The sequence below is a fragment of the Paramisgurnus dabryanus genome, chromosome 3 (assembly GCF_030506205.2).
Source record: "Paramisgurnus dabryanus chromosome 3, PD_genome_1.1, whole genome shotgun sequence".
NCBI classification, from domain to species: Eukaryota; Metazoa; Chordata; class Actinopteri; order Cypriniformes; family Cobitidae; genus Paramisgurnus; species Paramisgurnus dabryanus.
This window is the reverse complement of record NC_133339.1, coordinates 50,528,435-50,547,749: the sequence shown is the minus strand read 5'-3', so window position 1 is coordinate 50,547,749 and position 19,315 is coordinate 50,528,435. Positions and strand designations below refer to the sequence as shown.

At 37.9% G+C, this 19,315-nt stretch overlaps 2 protein-coding genes across 6 annotated transcripts; both read left to right on the top strand.

The window, feature by feature from the left end:
* Nucleotides 1-958: 958 nt before the first annotated feature.
* Nucleotides 959-7,755, top strand: LOC135761067 (uncharacterized). Of its 5 annotated transcripts, none has more exons than XR_010537693.1 (14): nt 959-1,896; nt 2,067-3,626; nt 3,752-3,891; nt 4,003-4,207; nt 4,311-4,415; nt 4,576-4,766; nt 4,870-5,011; nt 5,214-5,855; nt 6,061-6,485; nt 6,560-6,679; nt 6,779-6,826; nt 6,906-7,005; nt 7,082-7,159; nt 7,702-7,755. XR_010537693.1 is itself a non-coding variant. In XM_065275160.1 (14 exons), the coding sequence occupies exons 1-14, from the start codon at nt 1,689-1,691 to the stop codon at nt 7,720-7,722; spliced, it is 3,966 nt and encodes a 1,321-aa protein (XP_065131232.1). In that variant the 5' UTR covers nt 959-1,688; the 3' UTR covers nt 7,723-7,755. The 5 variants fall into 5 exon arrangements, 4 of the variants coding, with proteins under 4 accessions (XP_065131232.1, XP_065131233.1, XP_065131231.1 ...); XM_065275160.1 differs by having other exon boundaries at nt 6,925-7,005; XM_065275161.2 differs by lacking the exon at nt 7,702-7,755 and having other exon boundaries at nt 6,064-6,485; nt 6,925-7,005; nt 7,082-7,537.
* Nucleotides 7,756-7,913: 158 nt separating this feature from the next.
* LOC135761082 (PWWP domain-containing DNA repair factor 4-like) lies at nt 7,914-9,680 on the top strand. Its single transcript, XM_065275167.2, has 8 exons — nt 7,914-7,947; nt 8,034-8,078; nt 8,178-8,242; nt 8,369-8,573; nt 8,706-8,894; nt 9,001-9,089; nt 9,190-9,255; nt 9,578-9,680. The coding sequence occupies exons 1-8, from the start codon at nt 7,939-7,941 to the stop codon at nt 9,585-9,587; spliced, it is 678 nt and encodes a 225-aa protein (XP_065131239.1). The 5' UTR covers nt 7,914-7,938; the 3' UTR covers nt 9,588-9,680.
* Nucleotides 9,681-19,315: the final 9,635 nt, after the last annotated feature.

Genomic DNA, 19,315 nt, shown 5'->3' with positions numbered 1-19,315 from the left:
ATCAGCGATATAAGTGACTGGATGGCACATAACTTTCTTATGCTAAACTCCAATAAGACAGAGATACTTGTTATCGAACCGAATCGCTACAAATATAATATGACAGACTACAAGTTGCCCATAGATGGCTGCACTGTGGTGCCAACCTCCACGGTTAAGAATTTAGGTGTGATGTTCGACAGAAATTTATCCTTCGACAGCCATATCTCCAATGTCTGCCGCACAGCATTCTTCCACCTTAGAAATATCTCAAAAATACGCCATATGTTGTCTGCATCAGATGCAGAGAAGCTTATCCACGCTTTTATGACCTCTAGAATAGACTATTGTAACTCGTTACTCGGAGGATTGTGGGATTTGATTTTGTTTAACTAATGAATGTATTTAACCAATTCATGAACAATGGAGTATTGTTGTGTTGTTGAATAATTATGTTTTACATATTTACTGCCTACATTTCATGCTGATTGCTAAAAGTGTTAAAGTTACAAAGATGTCCAAATAAGGACTGTGGAAATTGATTTTGTTCCATTTTATATTTCTTTAATTAATCATTTTATTCTATAAGCATTGTGTGTTTCATATATGCACTGAGCTATTATGTAAAAATGAGGTGTTTGTGTTTGAGAGTGGAAAGTTACCAGCTTTTGTATGTGTGTAAAAGCTACAAGGAGCATATGCTGAGGAATTTACGTCTGGAGATTGTTAAGATAAGAGAGAAGCCTGAGGGGGGAAAGCAAACCGGCAACTATTTTATTAACTAATGCTTTAATATTCACAGGATAAAATATGCCATGTATTTCTTACTTAATCAGTATTAATTATTGAATAATTGATGTAATAAATATAAGATGTTGTCTTTGATAAATGTGTATTAACCAATGAAATGAAGGTTGCATACAGAATAACCTAATGGGGGCAGGGCAGCTCAACCTTGAAGAACAGAATCTCCGAGTAGCATCTGCCTGCACAACTGGAGGCTGCACTTTTAGGACCGTAGTTTTAGGACCGCAGTTCTAGGACCCTGGATTTTAGTGACAACGCCACCTAGCGAATTAGAGGACCAGCAAAGATGGACGACAAACAGAGTGTGAGTATCAAATGTGAATCAATTTTTATTTGAACATTAAATACAATCGTGATGCATTTCATTGGAAAGGTAACGTAACCGAAGTGATCGTGATTTGCTAAATAGTCTTGAAATCATAGCCATCATACGTATATTAGATAATGATGTAAATGAATTGTTAGCACATTCGTTTAACTAAACTGTTCCATGAAAGCTTGTGTTGACTGTTAGTGACAGCACAATAAAACTGTATTACGTTGGTTGTAAAAACCTGTTAGTTAATCATTGTTTTATTTTATTTTTAGTTAAAATAATCTGTTTTAACTGTCACATGCTCACAGACTTTTTAACGTTACCACACAATACATGTTATGGCAACGTTAGCCCTACGTCTCCTTATTTACATATGATTTTATAATGTCGATTGAGACATATGACGTTTTTATAGTCAGACATAACAGTAAGCCATCATAATAATTGACTGTTAAAATACCATGTGTTAGATTGTGTCATGTACTGTAAGTTACTCTATATGAAATGCTTTCAAGGACACAGCTCAGGGCAGGTAGAAGTATGACAAAAAATGAATTAATTAATTGGTTATGTACTAGACTTATTTATGTATCTGAAATTAACTGAAACTATGTTTTTCAAGAAACACATAACAATTCAGGAAGGCAGAGCCATTCCTGAACTACAGAGATGCACTACATGCTGTAAAGATTTCCACTGCCCATTCTGCAGCTCTTCTTTGTTTCATCCAACTAAGTTGAGCAAAGTGAAATACCATTTAGAGAGCCATTTTAAACGTGCAGTTCTTCATGAAGGTAACATTGGCAAACATTCTTTTGGGAAATGCAATGTAATTATTAATTCAATTTTAGCAATGAACAAAAACAACTGACTGTATGTTTTGTTAACCTGATTCAAATTTTAGGTATAATTTATGGTGATGACCATCATAATGATACTAAATTTTATTGTTCTTATATTTTAGGGTATACCATTCACAGATGTGGATTGGATTGCCGACCAAAGTGGCATTACCACTGCATCCACTGCAATTCGATGCTGATACGTAGACAGGACTTCATGAAGCATCTGTCTTTTTGCAAGGGTAAGCACCCTGACACAAGCACCACCATCCCAGCTCTAGCTACCTCCGCCATCCCAGCTCCAGCTTCCTCCGCCATCCCAGCACCAGCTACCTCCGCCATCACAGCTCCAGCTACCTCCGCCATCCCAGCCCCAGCTATCTCCGCCATCCCAGCTCCAGCTACCTCCGCCATCCCAGCTCCAGCTTCCTCCGCCATTCCAGCTCCACCTACCTCCGCCATCACAGCTCCAGCTACCTCCGCCATCCCATCCTTAGCTACCTCCGCCATCCCAGCCCCAGCTATCTCCGCCATCCCAGCCCCAGCTACCTCCGCCATCCCAGCTCCAACAACCTCTGCCATCCAAGCTCCAACAACTTCCGCCATCCTAGCTTCAACAACCTTCACTGTGCCAGCCACCCCAAGTAAACAAATACAAAGGGTCAGTGTGAAGCAAGTACTGCGTAAAAATTGTCCCATATGCCAGCTTAGCATGAACAGAACTAATTTAAAAAGGCACATAGAAAGAAAACACACAGGAAAACATAAGGATATTACAGCAAGTTCACACCTTCCAAGTGAATGCATAGATCCAGAGAATGGAGTTTATTCTGTTCACAAATCTTTTCATGGGGCCACTACACCTCTGCATGTTCAAAATAAAGTCTGGGGGGAAAATCAAAATGTTTTCTGTGAATCTGCTGAGTGCCAAGTGAACATGGAGCTGGCATGGAGAAGTGGTTTGAAAGCACATCAATGCGTACACCTTAAATCATTAACTTACTGCACATCCTATGTCTCTTCTCCTGTACTTAGTGAGGAAACACTTAATGAGATGGTGAATAGCCGGTGGTTTGGTGAGGATAAAAAGAAGGTCTGCCTTGATCTGCAAAACCTTGCGAATGCCAACCATTTACCTCTGTCTGTATACTCACAAATTGGAATCCCTCAGTCCAAAAAATACATATCTGTTTTTGAGCCAACTGTTTCATATTACAGTCGTTTAGGAAGAGTCATGGTGTCGTATGACACCAAAAAGAATTCATGGCACTGCCCTTGTGCAAGGACAAAACGATCATGCCAACACAAGTACATTGCAAAATGGCACTTGTTTCAGACTCACCGTGAACTGTTCAGAAAAGTCCGGTGCACCGAAGAGGTGGAATTCCCAACATCAACAGAGGATGGAGACAGTCATGATGAGGTTGAGCTGGGTAACATTCCATATCCGCCAAAAGATGGCCAAAAGTTCAAAGCCTTGGTTGAGTATATTTTGAAGTTCAAAAAATTACCTGCTGTTCTGCCAGAACATTTACGGCATCCATTATTGGAAAAAGAATACCCAAGGCACCTAATTCCACTGGAGATGATGTGCCAGCAGTGCCCTGGCAATGTGCCCCTGAGTGACCCAATCCTCATTACAAATAAGGCCAAAATCCTCACCAATTTCCGCATTGTTGAAGGTAGGTCAATTAAACTTTATTTTTATCTTTTGACCATCCACTGTGGTAGATTTGCTGTGCTTTCATTAAACATTGAATGTTGTGTAAACTGTATTGTAAATATTGTTGAAACCTCTGATTTCTAGACTGCTCTACCTACTGTAAATCTTGCCATCAATGCGGAACCCACTACCGTTACCAAGAGTGGAAAGATGGCCTACACAATTTTAATGACCGGATAGTCCTTGATCTGTCTTTATGCTTAACCATAAGGAACATGATACAGGTAAAAAATTAATTTCAATTAACATATAACATGTTAATGAATCTTTTTAATTGGTAAATGTATGAAATTTAAACAGAACATTTTCTGTATGTTTACTAAAATGTCCTTCAGGTGCATACTGCAGTGAGCAGGGTGGTAGAATACTTAGAATTGACTACAGGGGTAAAGTTTCCCTCAGCTAATACAGTTCTTCATGGGTATCTTCATTTTGAAGCACTCACTGATCACGATTACAATTATTCCTGTGTAAATTGTGGTGATCATCCTCCAGTGGTCATCATGGATCTCCACAAAAAGGGAGCCTTCCATTTGGCAGGTAAAATGTTTTTATGGAACAGACCGATTTAGATGTCAATTACTGACCAGGTTACTTTCAGAATTTACTATTTGTATAAATTTTTTTCACATTATTTCTTTAGTAAGTGACCTCGCACAACCTCCAAAGGACTTCAATGGAGAAGTTGATATTGAGCTTTTTTGGGAGGCACTTTCTATGGAAAGGATCAGTCGAGGATTTGTGACAAGTAATACAAGCCAAGATTAATTTGTCAACATGAAGCAACCTTTTCAATGACTGAACAATTTTGTTGCAAACTAATTAAAAAACTAAAACATGTCACAAAACATGTTTACAATTTTCAAGTTGTTTTAATATATTTCTTGTATTTTGGTATTTTGATAAAGGTGACCTACACAATCCACTTAAAGTTGCACCATCTTTCCACTTCTGGGCACCGTGGATAGGCCGAAGCACATGCAAGTCAAACCGTGTTCTTAATACTGAGTTTGAAAAAGTGCGTCCGCCAAAACCAGCTGAGGTCTGCGAATTAACAGTTTCTGAAGACCGCCTAACAGAGGAGCTGTACAAGCAGAAGGTAAAAATACAGTTAATTATATTTGTGTTTTTAGGAGTGATTTACAGGCCATTATTTTACCTGAAAACATGCTACTACTCACACTTTTTATTTTATTTGACAGGTTCAAGTTGTTAGGAAATTATGCAGGGAGTGTGGGTTGGATTCCTCTGGATCGCGAAATGACCTTCTCTTGAGACTGTCGAATGAATTAAAGTCAAGGCACACTTATGACAAGGTCTTCCAAAAGATTTGGGCTGCTTCAGGTAAGCAGTGTACTTTACAGTGTACTGTATGTGTAAGATACTTTTATTGATAAGGTTTTTCACCAGGTGGAATAACTTCAAGTGGTGTTACTCTTTAAAAAGTGTTAAAGTGATTTCACATACACATATCAATGAGGATTACAAACTTTTTAGTGGAATTAACATTAACTTTTTTTACAATCTGTTTGTCTTTCCATTTCAGGTGGTTGGGCAGTGATTATGTGCCCTTGTGGCATTGTATACAGTATAAAGTGCAACATAAGAGCTGAAAGCCCACGTGACTTCACAGACATGCTGCTTTCTTGGAAATACTTGCCAAATGTTGTAATATACGACTTCGCACGTGGACTGGCGACGCACATGAATCTGAGAGAGCCAGAAAGGTTGCCGTTCAGCCCATTTGAAGGACGATTGAAGGCCCCAACTCCAGAAAACATAGCACTAGCCAAAGAGGGGAAACTAAAGGTCTCCCTTCCTTGGTTGAAGTGCAAGAAAGTGGTCCCAGACTGCGATGGCCATCCCATAACTGGGTCTGCAGAGCATTATGCTCTGTATGATCGCTTTCATGAGGATAATACTAAGGATGCTCGTGATGCCCTGCGGAAGCTTGGCCTGGTCCCGCAACTTGCAGGAGTAGTGAACAGCCAAGTTGCGGAACAACTGTTTGCAAAAATGAAAAAAAATAATTACTACTTAAACATGGCTTTGCCTACAACTCATCTGTTTCTCATGAGGAATATCATTCACCACTACAACTGTCAGAAAAACAAACAACGATTGGGCAACATAAAAAAGGCTTTCGATACCAAGATAGCTATGAATATCCACAGCCAGGCAGTGTTGGGTAACTTTTACAATTTTATATGCAAATCTATCACAGATACAGCCCATTATTATTCACTGTTTTGTACGATTAAAATATTTATTTATATTTTTAGAAATTACTGTCATAAAGACACATTCAACTGCTCAACCTGGTGCATTGAAAATTTTTAGACTTGCACTAACACATATGACACACACATTGTGATTTGCTACTTTTGATTCAGCAGAAGCCGTGCCCAGGACAGCAGCCCTCGGCACTCCCCCGACAGCCGCTTTTGGCACGTCTCCAACAATGGCCCTCGGCACGCCTCCGACAGCCACCTTCGGAACGCCTCCGACAGCCACCTTCGGCACGCCTCCGACAGCCACCTTCGTGACGCCTCCGACAGCCACCTTCGGGACGCCTCCGACAGCCACCTTCGGAACGCCTCCGACAGCCACCTTCGGCACGCCTCCGACAGCCACCTTCGTCACGCCTCCGACAGCCACCTTCGGCACGCCTCCGACAGCCACCTTCGGCACGCCTCCGACAGCCACCTTCGGCACGCCTCCGACAGCCACTTTTGGCACATCCCCTGCAGCGGCCACTGACTACTCTTTGACATTTAAGCCCTATGCAAAAGAATGGAATTCTATCCAGGACAAACTGGTAAGTTATTTAGTAAAAATAGTAATTGTTTTTCTTTTCACACAATATTTTTGTAATAATATCTGTATTTGCAGCTCAATTATGTGCTGGACACCGAACGGCCTGCAGCGGAAATTATTGTTAAAGAAGGGCCCTTATGTATCACGCGTGAAGAATTCTGGAGCCTGGGGTTGCTAAGAGACATGGATTCTCATGTGAGTACTGGGAAACAAATAAACACAAGGAAGGTAAACGTCGTGTTTTTTATTTGATTTCATGCTTGTTCACTGATGAGTTTTAATTGTTTCTTGCAGATTGGGAATGCCTGCTTGAAATTGATTCATGAAGCATCTCAGCAACATGTATGCAACTTTTATCTGAAACTAAAGCCTAAATTTGTGCTTTTATTTTATCCTGTTATTTTATTGTCTACTTTCAAAGTTGCTGTTTTTTCTCATAGGGAAAAGACATTTATATAGAGGACATGTTCGTTGTTCCTACATGGAAGGATACACAAGACAACATCACTGCCAACTTCCCAGTGAGTCAATATGAAATATGTATAGTGTCACAAAAATGTAGATCTGCATAATGACAACATTTTTCATTAATTTTAGGAGGATATTGACATGAAAGACTTCTTAGTCTTTCCATGTTACACCAAGGCAAACGGGCCAGAACACTTCGTTCTCTGTGTAAGGGAATGTTACTGTTACTAAATACTAAATAGTACATGTATTGGTAATTAAGTTGATTAGTTCATGTGTATTCCAACAAAGTGAACAGCAGCTCTACTCTTTGTCCTAATGACTTTTAAACTTATGTGAATGTCTTTAACCATTATCACATTATAGATCATGAAGCCACTTCTGAGAGAGATCCTCTTTTTAGACTCGCAGTACACATTGCATGAGTCTGGGTTTGGTGATGCTGAGTACAGAGCCATATTTAGGTCCACATTTGAGGCTGTTTGATAAGTTCATATAGCAATTCACATTTTTTCTATGTTCCTATAGCCTGTACGGATATGTTTTGGCTACGTTCCTATAGCCTGTACGGATATGTTTTGGCTACGTTCCTATAGCCTGTACGGATATGTTTTGGCTACGTTCCTATAGCCTGTATGGATATGTTTTGGCTACGTTCCTATAGCCTGTACTGTTATGTTTAGGCTGATAATGTCTCTGTGGTTGTCACATCTATCTGTTTAAAATTATTTGTATATTTTATTGTATAGAAATCTTGCTCAGGAAATTGATCCTGGGAGCTGGACTGAGAAGACTGGGCATGATGTTATGGTGAATAATGTATTGCTTAATTTGATATTCCAATGAAATATGATTGCATGTAATATGCATTTGTGATGGCAGCTTTGATCTACCAGTCATGTTTCCGGTATCACTAATTTTACCTTATTTTTTGTTGATTATAGGGCTTGCCACACCAGATCTGTGGAAATGACTGTGGGATTTTTATGCTTATGGTAAAGTGTCCTGTGTGTGTGTGGTAAACATCCGCATGTTTCTGTCAACATAGTAAATAAGATGTTTTCCTTCTTCTCTGTTTCAGTATACACTCTGCATTGTGACAGACACATGGTTTGAATTCCAGGGGGTGAGTTGATTCAAAAATGTGTATGAGGATGAAATTGATTAAAAAAATGTACAATTTATAAACTAACGACTATCCTTATCATTATCACATTTCTTTCAGATGGACATGCCTTTGATTTGGAAGTGGTGGTGTCTTCTTCTTATGGAGCGTTTTAAAATTGATGGGTATGACAGCCCTAAACAATATGTGTATATTAACCTGTTGACTAAATCAAGTTAATATTATAAGTAGACGCAAATGTTTTTTTTTTTGCTATATTCTAGATTAATCTTGTTATTAATTTTTGAAAGGCATGGCCAGAGGTTTGCCTTCTGGACTGATGAGGCCAGAAGCTTGTTACAGGGAACCCTTCAGCCAATATACAGAGTGCCAAGAAAACGTGCCCCCACTGAGGAAATTCCAGTCCACATGCAGGCTGTCTTTGACCGCACTGCAGAGGAAAAGAGACTGGTGGATTATATTGTACAGTCACCAGGGGCTGAACAGCATTTGGTGGTACTTAGACATAGTCATCATTACATGCTCACAGTAAATAAATCAACCAGGGCTTTTGTTAAAATTATTGTCAACTATGTGCCACATTTATTGGCAGTCACATGCCAGTAAAAATCCTGTCTGTGCCTGTAGGATGTACTTAATGGGAAGACTTCAAAGTGGTATCCTCCGAAGTCCTTTCGCCAGGTGCCTGTCTACCTTGACAGTGAAGAGCAACAGGACAACCTTTGTGCTTTTCTGAAGTGTGTTCTGTATAAAACACCTAAGAAACTGAGCTTCACAGATGAAGTGCAGTTAATATGTGATGTTCTGTTTCCAGAGGTATATATAACAATACAATGTATTGTGCATGTTTCTGCCCTTTCAAACTGTACCATATGCTGCTTATCTACAGACCATATTTCAATTAACAATTTTCTTTTGATAGGCCATCATATATGGCCTGGCTGGGCTTCAGAATGTGTCTCTGCAGGACGCTGAGCACGCCTTCCTCTCTGGAACACATTATCATCACAGGTTAGTGTAGAAAATTTAATTGTTTTTACACAATGCCCAATGTATCCTTTTAACAGCATTTTTGTTAACCAGTCATTATGTTCCTTATGTACTATTTCAGTGAAGTGGAGGAATTTAATAGAAAAATAGAAAAACAATTGAGAAAAGAGGGGAGAGCATCCAGTTGGTAGGTAGTGCTGCTGCATAATTATGTCACAATGTGTGCTTTTAATATTTATATTTATCTCTCTATATAATGTTTTCTCTGATGGGCTGTATTGACATGAATGTTTCAAAAACCTTTGTTCCCATAATAAAATTAACAGTATGGGATAATATATGAACATTACTTGGTATGAAGATTGAAATAATTTTGTATTGTATATAATGTGTGTGTGCTCTGTTGTGACTAAGATATTTGATAATATTTGAATTAAAAAATAGAGAGTTAAACATGTTCAACTAAATGTTCCTGGTTTCATTAATTTCTTTATCTTTCTCTCTCTTAGGAGTCAGTGAAGACGTCCATGCAGTTCTTCCTATGTTGTTCATGTCATGAACACATTTGTTTTTGTGTATGTTCAAATTCACCAGTTCGAGTTCTGTTGCAATATATAATTTTATAAAATATACACAATTTTTAAATCTACCTCCAGAGTCATTCTTGTGTATTCCCTCTGTACTTGAATATGTGATTGACTGAAAAGGCTATAGGCATATCATTTTTCCTTGTTTATTTTACTTGATGAGTTATTAAATAATGCAACTTAGACCCAATAATTACTCAACATTCTTAGAAACCAGATTTAATTTCAATAAAGAAAGCAGTATTTGAGTACGGTGTAATAAACCTTTAAAAACTTTAAAAGTAGTTAAAATTGGGTGAAAATACTGCTTTGGCATTTTTCGAGTAGCATCTGCTGGAGTTTCGCTAGGTGGCGCAGTTACAAAAAAACTAGGGTCCTAGAACTGCGGTCCTGAAACTGCGGTCCTAAAACTGCATCCTCCGGTTGTGCAGTCAGATAATGTTGGAATCTCCTGTGCTTGTTGTGTGTGTGTTTTCTTCCCTAACAGATGGTTTTTAATAATGATTAAAGTGTTTGCTTAGAAGTAGTATTGCAGTAAAAGATTTAATATGTGTTTATCTATCTAAAGAAGTTAATGTGTGCCTTATTCATATAACCAATTTTACGAATAATGAAATGATGTCATGATATTGAAATATGTTTTACGTAATAATCACTTTCATCTTACAGCTTATGTTTTTTATAAATGAATGTTTTATTAATGATTTGTTTTTAAGAAAGCATTATAAACATGCTATGTGAATTGGAGGAGTACTGGGGAGAAAATGATGGACTGCATGGCTCTCAGGGATGAGAGGAGAACAGTTTGTTTCTTCTTTGTCTGTGTGTGATAGGCAACCCCCTCAGGAATGTGGTGATGGAATCTGATAAGGAGAATAGCCAGCTGGGGGCGGAGGATTCTGAAGAACGAACGGCGATAAATACTCATGTTTTTGTTCTGAGCTGGAAGTTTGTCAAATCCTGCTGTAGGATTTGGGACACTCCGGCATGCTGTAACTTTTTCATATCTGATCAATAAATATTCAATTTAGATATTTGTGTCTTTCTAAATTATGAACACGCAATGGACGCCTTAAAGTCCAACAATTGGTGACTCCCGACGTTGTTGGAGGGAAAAGGAGATTAAGAGAAGTTTTGAATTGCCTAAGATCGAGTAAGGGAGGACTTCATTTCAACACAAAAGACCGGTCTTCTAAAATAAAGGTAAGCAGAAACCTGTTATATCAAATTCTGCTACTGGACATATACCAAATTAATTGTGTTGATAAGGAGATCCAAACTGAAAGTAATAATTGAATAAAAGATCAGATTGAAAAACTTAAAATATATATATATATATATATATATATAAGGTTAATAGAAAGAGAGAGACGGGTTGAATGGTCCCTCGGGTTTGAGTCCCGTAAAGGTAAATTGTGGTTGGAGTCCATTAATGTATTAGACATTATAAAGTACCAGCAGGGTTGAATGGTCCCTTGGGTGAAAACCCCATAAAGGTAAATTGTGGTTGGAGTCCATTAATGTATTAGACATTATAAAGTACCAGCAGGGTTGAATGGTCCCTTGGGTGAAAACCCCATAAAGGTAAATTGTGGTTGGAGTCCATTAATGTATTAGACATTATAAAGTACCAAGTGGGTTAAAGTCCCTCGGATGAGAGTTCCGTAAATTCTAATTTTAATCCGGATATTATTTAATCGCTTTCAACTTTCGCTAAAAAGACGGGTCAGTAGTCGCGCGGGTGAAACCCCTGAAAACTACTGGTGTATATATATTCTTTTGCTAGATAGGAGTGACGTTTTGTGTGTTTTTTTTTTTTTAAATTCTGAATGCTTGTAAATTGTGTGAAAATGGCTAAATTCCAGAAAGAATGTGATGAGTATGAGTGTCCACCAGTGTATGTGTATTTGTAAAAGATTGTGAGGCTTAGGATGGTCCGAACAGATCGAAATGATTTTGTATATAGAGAAAAGACAAAAAGAGGTTGCATTAGCGTGGAACACGTTGAGAGAAGAAAACTGTTGGGAGGCAGAGGAGAAAAAGAGAGTTCCTCTCACGCCTATTATTTTTGCCATGGAACATAGACTGGTAAACAAAACTAAGATTGTAAAAGCAGAAGGAAAAAGTGGTTTGGTAAAGGACCAAATGTGACTAGCTTAGAGAAAGAGTTGAGAATTCAGACGAGATTAGCTCTGGTTGCTGCTGCCATGCAGGCTATTAAATCAAATAGAAAAAGGGGAAGTTGGCAGTGGTGCAGCTGCAAAGCAAAAGGAAGTTAAACGAGGAAACAGTCAGCCAGACTCAAGTGTGACACCTACGGCTCCTCCTCCAGTTCCACCCCCAGTGAAATCGATCTACCCCTCCGTGCACACACCTCCTCCTTATGAGAAATCCAAAGCCACAATGCAACAGCCTGTTTTTCAAATCAATAGCGGTGAATTAAATGTAGATGTAGATTTTATTTGTGTGAAAATGTAGTGTGTCTGTGATATAATGAGTCTGTTAAAACCATAAATGGGATTAAGCAAAACCTAGCAGAAAGACAGAAGCGAAGCTTTGAAAGAAAAAACAACAAATTACAGAAAAGAGTAGAGACCAAGTTATTAAAGGTGGAAATAAAGATGAACAATTAAACAAGGACAGAAAGTTGTTAAAAGGTGAATGACACAGATAAATTGTATGAAGGACAAAAAGATTTAACAAAATGAAGAGGAGTCTTCATCTGATGGTGGAAGGTGGTCACAAGATAAATTTTATTTTAAATTGAAAGGCAATATTTTGCAATGGGTTAAGTTAAACCTTGAAAGGCTGAAAGCTCTCATCCTTTGACATTCAAGAAAGTGACTAAAAAGCTGGCAAGAAACAGACAATGAAAAACTGTGTGTGATATCAAAGCGTTGGAGTTGCAAAGAGAGGAGTAACTCATAAACTGGACTGAGAACACATTCTATTTGAATGGGACTATAATTGAACTCAAGCAGTGAAGGGGGCACTGCATATGGTCAGAGACAATTACAAGGATGAAACACCAAAAAGACTGAGTGGGATCCAGAAAGAGACTCACAAAGACAATATTGTTCTTGGAGGCAAGAGAAACTGGACAATACTTCACTGGACACTGAACTTTTTCATCTTCATACGAGCCTTTGAGTGAAAAAGGGGAAAGAGTAAACAGCCGTTCAATGTTTAGTAAAGACCTTGTTCCTATAGGGAACAGACAATCTTTATGAGAAAATCAGCTAGACAAATTTAAAGGCTGATCAAGAACTTTGTTGTTAGGTGTGACTACCTGTTCTGAAATCAAATCAGACTCCTATTAATCTGACAGGAAGAAATGCATAATTGAATTTGGTATCTACAGAGGAAGTCAGAATTCCACTGATGGTACTGAGCTAAAAAGCAAATATATATGGCATAGAACAGCTATGGCAGAAAGGAAATTAAAATAGATAAAAGAAATACATTGAAAAAGAAAAAAAGAACACCATAGAACACTATAAAAGGTAAACAAGAAAAGCTGTGACAATAGAAAAATAACTGATTATTGTAACAAACTTTGTATTTAAGGAAATTGCCAGCCCAGACATCATATATGTGCATGAAGGTGTTCACATGGCAGATCTAATCACTGAGGGTGAGCCAAAGGATTGTATACCATTGACTGATATAAAATTATTATTATTGTAATTAATTATAATTGTTATACCATTGACTGAAAAAGCAAACAAATTGAGAGATGGTTTGTTAGCGGTACCACTGACAACTACCCCACCGTTAATCACACTGTTTACAGATGGTTGTTGTTTCAGAGCAGCAGATGACACATTGACGGCAGGTTTTGCAGTTGTTGAACAGGTTGAGGGTGATTTTGTAACACGACTGAGTGGTAGATTGAAAGGTAAACGGTCAGCACAGAGAGCTGAAATGACAGCTGTTATCAAAGCCTTGCACTACACTGGTGAAGAGAGGGTGATTGTTTATAGTGAATCTGCATATGTGATTGGTGCAGTATATATGGAACTGCCATATGGCAGATAGGTGGGTTTGAAACCAGGAAAGGCCAGCCTATAGTAAATGCTAGCAAAGCCTGACACATACTACAGGCTGTGAAGGTACCTAATGAAGTGGCTGTTGTCAACTGCCTAACACACCAATTATATCCCCAACCATGGTTTCCCAAGACAAAGTTAGATCTGACAAAATTGACAAACACGCACTGGAAATGACATATAGTTTCGGGGCTGCTTATCACCCCAATGCTAGAGTAAAGCTGAAATACTGAACCTGACTTTGACATTAAAACTTGACTTGACAAACTATGTGCACAGACAAAATAACATGGCTTGACGCATTACCAATTGCATTAATGTCTATTCACTTTTCTGTTAACAGGATCACTGGTTTGACACCATTTGAATTGCTTACAGGTCGTCAGTTTCCGGGTCCGAGGAACGCCTTGGTGCAGGATCCAATCCTGCCACTAACTAATGCTGTTTATTTCTACAAACTAACTGCTATGATTGAAAATTTTTCCTGCCAGGCTACCACACAACGAAATTGTAAGAATGACCAAGCTGTTACAAATGATGATTGGGTTTCTAACAGACACAGGTGTGGACCTGAGGACTCAGGTCCAAGAGAGGGAGAGTGTTGAAAGTGAAAGTGAATCAGCTGGAATACAGAGAGAACAAACAGGAAGTGAAACATCAGTGGTAACACTCACACAACACCAACAACAAAGTCAACAAACACACTGTAAAATTGTGCATAAAAAAGGTGACATTTTTTCCAGCCCAGTAACAGAACCCCTAGCACACTGTGTGAGCACAGATTGTGCCTACGGAGCAGGTATAGCCGTACAGTTCAAAGCAAAGTACGGTACACAAAAGGTTGTAAGACAGACAGAACAAACACACAGGTGAATGTGCAGTTACCCATGAGGACGACGGCAGATTGATTTTTCATTTAATAACCAAACAAAACTGTATTGATTTACCAACATATGAGAATTTTACCTATAGCCTCAGATGTATGAGAGAGTGGTGTGAGAAAGAAAACATAACAAGTGTATCTACTCCCCGGCTGGGGTGTGGCCTGGATAAATTGGATTTCCACAAGGTGCTGGATATCCTGACAGAAGTGTTTAGAGATCTGAATATCACAATTACCATATATTCATTATAACCTGGGTAACTACATACCAGATTGACCTTTGAATTTTGATCTTTGAATTTCTTAAGTTTCTTATATAATTCTACAGTATTAATTTCATATTTCATTTTTCTTTTCCTTTTTGAATTTACGATTGTTATTTGAGTATTAGCCAATAGGCATAAGTGTATTTTTTCCACAGAGATGAAGCTATATGGAAATTGGAAGGTTCTGTGGGCCCTAGGAGTTATAACTGCAATTATAATCACCATAATATTTAGCATAAACAATGGAGGTAATTTGAAAATTGACAAGAGGTCCAAGATAACACCACAAGATCAGTGCTTAAAGAGATGGGGAATTGAATTGAATTACACAAAAAAATTCAACGATATCATACACCTTTGATTTATGCAGTGTGATAGATTGTGGAGGGCAATAGTAACCTATCCTGGTCACTTGTGGATGTTGTTGAATCCCCTGTCTCAAATCCCTGTGTAATAGGCTGATAGTGTCTGCAATAGAGAAAAAAGAGAATAGTCCACCCCCATATAGCATGCCCCTATTAGGCCTACAGAACCTGGATGAGGAGGAAGAAGAAAATGTGTGACCTCTTTCAGAGGTCAAGAGAGGGAATTGTGGGATTTGATTTTGTTTAACTAATGAATGTATTTAACCAATTCATGAACAATGGAGTATTGTTGTGTTGTTGAATAATTATGTTTTACATATTTACTGCCTACATTTCATGCTGATTGCTAAAAGTGTTAAAGTTACAAAGATGTCCAAATAAGGACTGTGGAAATTGATTTTGTTCCATTTTATATTTCTTTAATTAATCATTTTATTCTATAAGCATTGTGTGTTTCATATATGCACTGAGCTATTATGTAAAAATGAGGTGTTTGTGTTTGAGAGTGGAAAGTTACCAGCTTTTGTATGTGTGTAAAAGCTACAAGGAGCATATGTTGAGGAATTTACGTCTGGAGATTGTTAAGATAAGAGAGAAGCCTGAGGGGGAAAAGCAAACCGGCAACTATTTTATTAACTAATGCTTTAATATTCACAGGATAAAATATGCCATGTATTTCTTACTTAATCAGTATTAATTATTGAATAATTGATGTAATAAATATAAGATGTTGTCTTTGATAAATGTGTATTAACCAATGAAATGAAGGTTGCATACAGAATAACCTAATGGGGGCAGGGCAGCTCAACCTTGAAGAACAGAATCTCCTGTGCTTGTTGTGTGTGTGTTTTCTTCCCTAACAGATGGTTTTTAATAATGATTAAAGTGTTTGCTTAGAAGTAGTATTGCAGTAAAAGATTTAATATGTGTTTAAGAAGTTAATGTGTGCCTTATTCATATAACCAATTTTACGAATAATGAAATGATGTCATGATATTGAAATATGTTTTACGTAATAATCACTTTCATCTTACACCTTATGTTTTTTATAAATGAATGTTTTATTAATGATTTGTTTTTAAGAAAGCATTATAAACATGCTATGTGAATTGGAGGAGTACTGGGGAGAAAATGATGGACTGCATGGCTCTCAGGGATGAGAGGAGAACAGTTTGTTTCTTCTTTGTCTGTGTGTGATAGGCAACCCCCTCAGGAATGTGGTGATGGAATCTGATAAGGAGAATAGCCAGCTGGGGGAGGAGGATTCTGAAGAAAGAACGGCGATAAATACTCATGTTTTTGTTCTGAGCTGGAAGTTTGTCAAATCCTGCTGTAGGATTTGGGACACTCCGGCATGCTGTAACTTTTTCATATCTGATCAATAAATATTCAATTTAGATATTTGTGTCTTTCTAAATTATGAACACGCAATGGACGCCTTAAAGTCCAACAGGATGCCATGCAAATCAGGTAAACAAGCTTCAGCTAGTTCAAAACGCTTCTGCGAGAGTTCTTACTCGATCTAAGAAGTATGACCGCATAAGCCCAATTCTGGCATCTTTACACTGGCTACCAGTTAAATATCGTATACAATTTAAAATATTACTAATCACCTACAAAGCCTTAAATGGCCTAGCACCCTCATATCTTAGAGAATTATTATCAGAATACAATCCATCACGTGCATTGCGGTCACAAAATTCTGGCCTCTTAATAATCCCTAAAATATCAAAAGTGTCTAAAGGTGGCAGATCCTTTTCCTTAGCCCCTAAGCTATGGAATGATTTACCAACCGACGTCCGAAAATCAGAGACAGTAGATAACTTTAAATCTAGACTTAAAACTTTTCTCTTTAACAAGGCATTCGCATAGTTTGTTTTAGCAATAGTACTTATCTCCCAATAGCTAGCTTGTACAACCTAATAAATTAATGAATAAATTAAAACCTTTTTTTCGTCAACACTCCAAAGCATGGTAAATGTCATTAATACTCTTTAGTAATATGCTGAAACTTTGAATTGGTTGTCGATTGAGTCTTAATTGCCAAATATGGTCGGTTTGCAATTTTTGGCCTTTTCCCCTGGCCTTAAAAATAGTATACAGAACCGCTTGCAACTGTACGTTAGTATTAACGACGGCAGTGGGGCCTCTGGCCTTAGTCAAACGAGTTCTGTTTCTAAAATCATCAACTATATGTAATACACTTAACCAGCAATAGTTAGCCTGCCCGGAACCGAGCTGACTAAAATCCACATTACTGTGTGACACTTGCTTTTTATGTGAACGGCCCCTACGCTAATAAGATTTTGTTTCTCTCTCCCTGTCTCGTCCTCGATCACGAGGACAATAAGACAAACAGATCCAGTTCCGGTAAATGTGAAAGTCGGCACACCACTGTTCTACTGGCTGTTCTTCAACGTGATGTCCAGCTGATGCCTGACCAAAGACCACCGGCAGAACCCGCTTAATCTCCTTCCGTTTCAATGTGTATATATATATATCTCCCAAGGGTTTTTTCCTCCTAGGACTTTTTTTTACTTCCCCGGAAAAAATTCCGGGGTTTTTTCTCCTAGGGGGTTTTTCAACCCGGGGAGGCAGCCTTTTTGGGCTTAACTTCTATACGTTACATTAGTAATACGTTTGCTTATAATGTTGATTTATAGCCGCAGCAAATTTAGCTGCTTGTGCTATCGTGTATTATGTTATGCTATCTGTCGATTTTCTGTGCTTTTCACTACATCTATTATGTAAAGCTGCTTTGATACAATTACCAAATTGTGAAAAGCGCTATATAAATAAAATTGAATTGAATTGAATTTTTGGGGGGATTTTTTTAAATGTGTGGTCTGTGGTTAGAAGGTCCATGTTATTGCACTTGTCCTCAGCAAGAGGTCACAATATTAATCATCAAAAAAACTTAAAGCAACACTATGTAGTTTTTTTTACCTTTAAATAATGTCTCTAAAATTATTTCAGTGATAGAACAACTTTTAACTGGACAAATTGTACTGTTGCTGCAACCTGAGCAGCCTCCTAGCTGCTACAAGCACACTCTGAAATTGGTGGTGGAGGGTAGAGCACACAGCCCCGCCCCTCCCCCTGCCTGCAGAAGAGTGTCTGATACCAGGCACTGTTGCGCTTTTCAACCACATGGGGGAGCTGTAAGTCATTTTTACATGGAAACTACATAGTGTTGCTTTAAAGCTCTACAATTGTGAAAACATATATATACAAAAAAAAATAAGGGGTATAAATATAAAAAACAATGCATGACGTGAACATCAAACAATATTTTCCATAAAAATCTGCCTATTAAAGTTGTGTCCTCAGTTTCTGTCAACTCTGTCAGATTTTTTTTTATAAAGCTATTTAAATCAGGAAATTCAGGTCAGCTATATCCTTGAGGACCCCTTTTCATCTCCCTGCCTGTGGTGAATGCAGCACTACCACACATTCTCTGTTAGGTTTACATTTTTATATATATTTTAGACGAACAATGTCAATATTCCTATGCTCACAGCAGCACCATGTCAACACCATCTTTCTGTTAAGATACTTTTTTTAAACCATAGTGGATCGAATTTAAGCATTTTAGTGAGGTTATTGGGACAGCTAGCAACTGAGGAAAAAGTACCTAGCTGCAGTGTACAATAAATGTTTTGGAGGGAAAATACATGCCCTTATGTCAACTCCATCAGACGTCAACTCCGTCAGGTTCTATGTCTGACGGAGTTGACCTGTAAGCTGATGGAGTTGACAAATCCACCAATAACCTCTTAATGTGGGATTATAATATTATTTGTGAATATAGTGAAGGATTAAACCGTTATTTCAGGGTTTTATTTACACATAAATGCACATATAGCATGCATTACATTATTTAACCATACGCATCTGACTTGTAAAGAATGGGCAGGCAGGGGTCTACAGTGTGTATATATATATATATATATATGTATGTATGTATGTATGTATGTATGTATATGTATGTATGTATATATATGTATGTATATATATATGTATGTATATATATGTATGTATATATATGTATGTATATCAGTATTATATCAGGTCAGTAGTTAAAAGTAAATAATTAA